This window comes from Athene cunicularia (genome assembly GCF_003259725.1).
Source record: "Athene cunicularia isolate RWA chromosome 1 unlocalized genomic scaffold, athCun1 chr1_part2, whole genome shotgun sequence".
Classification (NCBI taxonomy): domain Eukaryota; kingdom Metazoa; phylum Chordata; class Aves; order Strigiformes; family Strigidae; genus Athene; species Athene cunicularia.
Window position 1 is genome coordinate 80,642,411 of NW_020799092.1, and position 6,000 is coordinate 80,648,410.

The 6,000-nt window shown below is 49.1% G+C and overlaps 1 protein-coding gene across 1 annotated transcript in view; it reads left to right on the forward strand.

Moving 5' to 3' along the window:
- Nucleotides 1-6,000, forward strand: part of LOC113491400 (collagen alpha-1(VII) chain-like) — a 142,906-nt gene that overhangs the window by 83,890 nt on the left and 53,016 nt on the right. The window contains exons 55-59 of the mRNA XM_026868298.1: nt 77-112; nt 1,560-1,694; nt 2,310-2,429; nt 3,861-3,989; nt 4,265-4,375. Coding sequence (XP_026724099.1) covers nt 77-112; nt 1,560-1,694; nt 2,310-2,429; nt 3,861-3,989; nt 4,265-4,375 — 531 coding nt within the window. The remainder of the gene's footprint in view (nt 1-76; nt 113-1,559; nt 1,695-2,309; nt 2,430-3,860; nt 3,990-4,264; nt 4,376-6,000) is intronic.

Consider the following 6,000-nt stretch of genomic DNA (forward strand, 5'->3'; position numbering starts at 1 on the left):
TCAACCACTCACAGGACCAGCTTCCTGGGCTGGAGGAAAGAGGAGGAGAAGTTCTGACCCTTCTTTCCTTTTGCAGGATCTGGAGAGGCTTTTTGAAGCAAATGGTATCAAGGTAGGTAACGCTTTGATGGAGATAATGTGTGCTCCCCCAGGTCCAGCACTAGCACTCACAAAAAGGCAGGGCTGTTAGGTTTCCTTTTACAGCTTACCATATATATTTAAATACTTCTGGACAGCTTTTCTGCTGCTTATGTTATGGGGTGGATGGTGGCTTTGAGGCCCATATAACATTGAGACGTGGCAAATACCCATTCAGAGCTTGGTGCTACCACCTGGGTTGGCTTGTACTTCAGCACTGGGACTGCACAGCCATCAAGAGGAGACCCCCACAGTCCTCTGGGGCTCTTTGTCCTGTTTAGTCCAAAGTCCATTTTGGGTTGTTCCTTAGCTCATGACACAAATAATAGTGAATAATCACTGTGCAAGTGAAATGCTGGGGTTTCAACCCCAAGCCCCAAATTAAGGCTGACATCTGGGTGATTCCCACAGCCCTTCCCAAAGGGAGTGAGTTTCCCTTTAAGCTTCCCCCCAGGGTGGGGCCTTGCAGACAGAGCCATCAGGTAAAGAGCCCCAGGTGTCCTGCATTAAGTAACCCAAGGTCAGGTGTCCACTGAGGGATAACAGCTGGGAGCCCTGGCAGGAGGGGCAGTGTCTGTGTGTGAGGTGGGTGCCCTGTGCAGAGTTCCCTGTTGGGGAAGGACCTCCCGCCTCCCTGGGACTGGGCTCCAGGCAGGTCTGGCTTTGGTAAACGTGGGCTGTGCAGAGATTCAGTACGTGGCTTCCTTGGTCTTATTGTTTGGCTTGTTGACTCGGTTGTCTCCCGTCCCTTCTATGGGAGACTGCATGTCACCATTTATTACGCCTGTTGTTGGTTGTGCGGTGTCGTTGCTGGGGTCAGTGGGATTGATGTTGATTATGTATAACCCAATTGACTTGTTTGTACCCCCAGTGCTCACCTGTGTACTGACCCTTTTGTATCAAATACAATCTGGTTATTGGTTCATCTTTATGCTGGCTGTGTCCTTTATGCTAGGCCTAATAATTGGTAAAACAGCAAGACAGCAGTGCTAGACTGGTGGCCTCCCTCTCCACTCTCAAGGTTGCCATCAAGCTCAGGAAGTGTAATGAGGCTCAGCTTTTAGTATCTACCAGGCAGGTACTTATAGTTGTGCTCATGACCTTCAGCTCCTTTCTGAAAATTCTGGAAGTGTGACTGAGAGAGGTGAGGAACTGACTGATCTGGGCAAATGTAGCAGTTTTATTTATGATGAGGAGAGCCACCACATAAGCACCATTGATCTCCTAGATGCCCAAAATGCAGCCACCTGTGTTTAAATCATCTGTTGTTGGTCGGGGCACAATTGCTTCACCAGGTGCTGTGTGAGCTCCAATGGAAATGCAGCAGTCGTTTTTTTGGGGTGGCTGCACGTGTGCTGTCGTGTGTCAGGAACAGGAGGGTGGCTCTGGGCTACTGCCTTAATGGTCTCCACTGGTTGCAGCTGGCACTGCTGAAGGACCTCTCCAACGCACTCCTGCAGGATGGGCTGGATGGGCTGGTGCAGCAGCTGGGTGGCTCCAGGACAAGCAAGACCTCCCAGAGAAAGCAGGCAACTCTGCAAGCCACCACGCATGGCGTGAGTATTGTCATCTGTCATCCTCACGGGACAGACAGACCTCGAAGGAAATGGGAGAGACAGAAATGAATCATTGAAGGCTTCAGGGTCAAGCAGGTTACAGTGACTTGCAGCCGCTGTAAGAAATGGTTAAGCTGGAAGCAGCTAATGGCTTGCACGAGGATCTTTGGGTTAAACTGATGGGCTTGCAAAGCGTTCTTTTTTCAGCAGAAATAAAGGAATCAGCCAACCCTTGTTGTTGATGGAGGTAGCTAGAAGCCATCCTCCAAAGCCATCAGCCTCCTTATGCCCTTTGAGGGTTGTGGATTGTTGGAGTGGTGGGTGTGAAGGGGGAGCAAAGCAGTTGAAAGCACAAGAAGTGATCCCAAGGGCAGCCTCAAAAGCAAGAGGGGTCCCAGGGAGGCAGGACTAGCTTGGAAGGAAGGCTTGGAGGTGGCTAGCAGGGAACTGCTGACTCCATCCTGGTTTGGAAATGCTACCAGGTGGGACAGAGCATGCTGGAGGCATGGGGCAGCGGGTAGAAATAACCCATCAGGTTCCAGCTCATCACATGTGTGGATCCTGGGAGCTCAGGTTTGTCATCGCCACACTAACCCACTTTTTTGGATGTTGCAGGATTTGCTGGTGTTTGATACTTCTCATGATGCCCTGGCCAGCACCGAGGTGACAGAAGAAGCACAGAGCCTGGAGGTGGAGGCTCAGTTTAGGGTGCCTGTGTCTGGAGGACTCCTTAAGGTGAAAATGAACAACAGAGCAGAAGTGTGTTTGTGTAGATCTACGCTCCTGTCCATCTGGTCTGCTGCAGCAATGATATTAACAGATTGCACATCAAATGTGTGCCAGCTGCCTGTGAGCTCCCAGTCCATGCTCCAGTGATGCCTTCTGCTGATCCTCATTCTCCCTTCTTTTCTACCCAGCCACAACTCATTCTTGTCTTCTAAGCAAAAAATACAACACCTGTTGGGCTGGTTTCAAGCCACAGCAGTTCTGATTATCTGTTGAACTTGCCCTGCCACTTCTCCTCACTCGGAGGCTGTAATCTAGGTGCTTCTCCCCTGCTCTATCAGGGGTGGATCCAATCCTGCTGTCAAATTGAATTGAGATTGCTCAGGAGAGGAGTTCCTGCCATGCTTCCTCAGCCTTCATTTGCTTGAGTAACCAGGCTAATTGCTAGAGAGAATCCAGTCACCTGCATCCTTTGCAGTTGCAAGTAACAGACAGTTTGTGTTTATAGGAACTAGGAATTTATTAGCAATGTTAAGGCTTAATCTCCATGCTGAACCAAGTTCCAGTGTTGTACAGCACACCTCCAGGAATAACATCAGTATCCAGGTCACCTCTCATAGCTGCTGGAGGAGTCAAGTATCTTAATTTGCCTGTACTAGACAGTCCTGATAAGAGAGAGTCCAGGAAATAGTGCCTGCAGCTGCGGTGGGGCTTTTCTCATCCTCTTTTTATGACAGCCAAGAAGTGATTCACTCTCCATAAACCCTTGTAGGTCTCTGGTAGGAAATGTTGTCTCCAAGTGGAGCACAAGAGCTGTGGGGGTGTTTGGAGCCAGCTCCTGATCATTCTTCCTCAGTGGTTGGTTCAGCGATGACCCAGTTGCTCAGGTTCTTAGACAGGGTGAGACAGGCTCATTCCCTCTCAGCTCCAGGCTCCTGCTCTGATCTCAGGTGAGACCTGTTGCTTTTCTGGATCATTGCAATCTGGGTGATAGCATTTTAGGGGCTTGAGAGGGGATGAAGTGTTCACCAGTAGATGTATTTGTACCAAAAGACACAAACAATGTGTGCCAGCAACCCTGGAGGCAGCAATGGTGGGTTTTGGGGTACAGAGACACCAAATCTGTCTCTGTCGGGCTTTTGAGACCAACTCATTCTGTCAGAAAGGGTTGGGGACCTCTCTGCTCATCTGGGCCAGCCTAAGAGATCAATGGAGGTCCAAGCAACCCTCCAACCCATGGGGGATCCTTGCAATCTGCCCCAGCCCATCCTTGTTGGCACTTCCCAAATAAGGTGCAAGAGAGGTCTTGGCACCTTGGTCTCCAGCCTTGTCCTGCTGTCTCTGAGCATGCTATTGAATAAATGACAGTGTTGATAAAGCAGTGTATTGTGGATGATGTCCTGACTTAGAAAAAACAGTAACTTTCTTTGGTCTCCACAGGGTCTATCTGCTGGTGGTTCTGAACCTGAGTACGAGTCCTTAGGAAACCCTCCTGAGTCCTTGGAGAAAACACCTGAGGAAAGAAGGAACGAGAGAGACTCAAGAGGGACAAACATTTCTCTCAGCAGTGTATGTAAATACCTGTTCAGTGACTTTTAATTGTTTTTTTCAATTGTGCTGATTTAATAGATACAAAGCAGTTACATTTCTCAGAGGTTGATAGGACAAGACATTGCAATTCTGTGAGTTTTGCCCCTATTTTACTGCAGTGAAAAGCTAAGTTAGAGAAAGGAAAAGGATCCCTTCATGGATCACTGTCAGAGCTTGGAAAAGGGTCTTGTTGTCCATCTCCTGCTCTGGTAGTCAGCGAGACTGTGTTGTTGCTTATCCCTCACCCTCTGCAGAGCTTGGCTGTGTCCCCACCACACCCAGAAGATGATCGGCAAGGAAGTCAGCCCATGGAGCTTCTCAAGTCCTTGGAGGAGGGGATGGAAGGACAACAGGACGTCAGCCATGTATGTCTTCCCCAGCAGTTCTGGGCAGTAGACCAGTGTGGAGATAAGTGATAGACTGGAAGGGACTGGGATGCACATCTCTCATCCAGTGCTCTGAGTCCTGGGGCAGGTCCCCCCACATCTCTAGAGGATACCACTGCTCAGACATGGGACCTGGGCAGGAGACTGGTGGCCAACCTTGTCCTTTGCATACAGACAGGGAAGTGGGAACCCCCAGAGCCCTTGGCAAATGTTTTGTTAATTAATTACCCTTTTTTCTGGGGGGGTAGGGAGAGGACAATCTCTTTCTAATCTGAATCCATCTAGCCACAGCATCCGTCCTACTATTTGGGTTGGGTTTGACTGAATAATTGATGATTCTCAATATTTTTTAAAATCAGACTTGTAATACTCCAGGAACAGTGCAAAGCCCAGACAGTGAATTTAAGATACGCCCCTTGATAACCTCTTCCTTATTACTTCTATAGATGTCTCAGAATAGTCCACAGACTCTCAGGTTTCCCTGCACAGTGTTAGTCTTTTAGACCCTGGTATGCACCGTCCTGAGCTCAGCTCTGGAGTGCAGAGTTTGACTCCCCTAAAGAAGAGGGGTTTAGGGTCTAAGCAGGAATTTGCGGACTTTCTCCTTTTTAAGGACTCACCAACAGGAGCAAATTGTAATTTAATAAGTCTTTGTGGGTCAGCTGAGCCAAGGTGACTGTCCCAGAGGAAACATGATGCAGGGTGGCACACCTTACCTCTTCCTTCAAGGTGTGCCTCTTGAAAAGCTGAAGTGGTTTGTTACTGCACTTCAGCTGAAGGACAGTAGCAAAGTAGAGGTTTCTTCCATAGCCAGGGGTTAGAACTGCTTTACGAGCACATGGGTCCATACCCCCTAAGACACACGATATCATTTTCAGCCAAGTTGGAGGGTGCATCCAGGCTGATAGCAGCAGTTACCACAGCTCAGCTGATGAGCAATAAATTGTGGTGTTGCTGCAGCGTGGTTGTCTGAGCCCTTTTTTTTTTTTTTTTTTTTTTTTTTTTCCCCTGCCTTCCTGGGCATGCATTTTCTCCTGAGAGCCCAAACCATGCTTCATTGCCATGTACCAAACCCAGCACCCTCCAGTTTGAACATCACTGGAACTGTGAGTGCCCAGTCCAGCCCAGCTGCCAGACCCTACCCCGACACCAGCCCCAGTGATGGAGAGAGAGAAAATGTATTTATCCAGTGCTGGCTTAACACCTTTGCACAGTGACATGCTCCTGTGTGATGGACGGAATTCTCTTTCTGAAAATACTCAGGAGACTGGTTACCAACAGCCTTAAAACGTGAACAGAAAAAATCCCCTGAATGTTTGTTTGCAGCTACAGGCATGGTGGCTGGTAGGAACAGCGTTAGCAAGGATGTTTCTAGGAATAGCAAAGAGGGGGTAGCTCAAAGTGGGGAGACCCTGTTGGAGGAAATCTCTCTGATTTAGGGAGTCTGCTCAACACTTGGCATCTGCTCCCATCGCTTTAAACCGTCTCCAGGCTGGTTCTGCAAATTAACACCACACGGAATCACGAGGCTGGAGCAAACAATATTGCAGCAGCCACGAGAGGGCTCCCGGCACAAACACACGCAGACCCCCACCCCACCCACC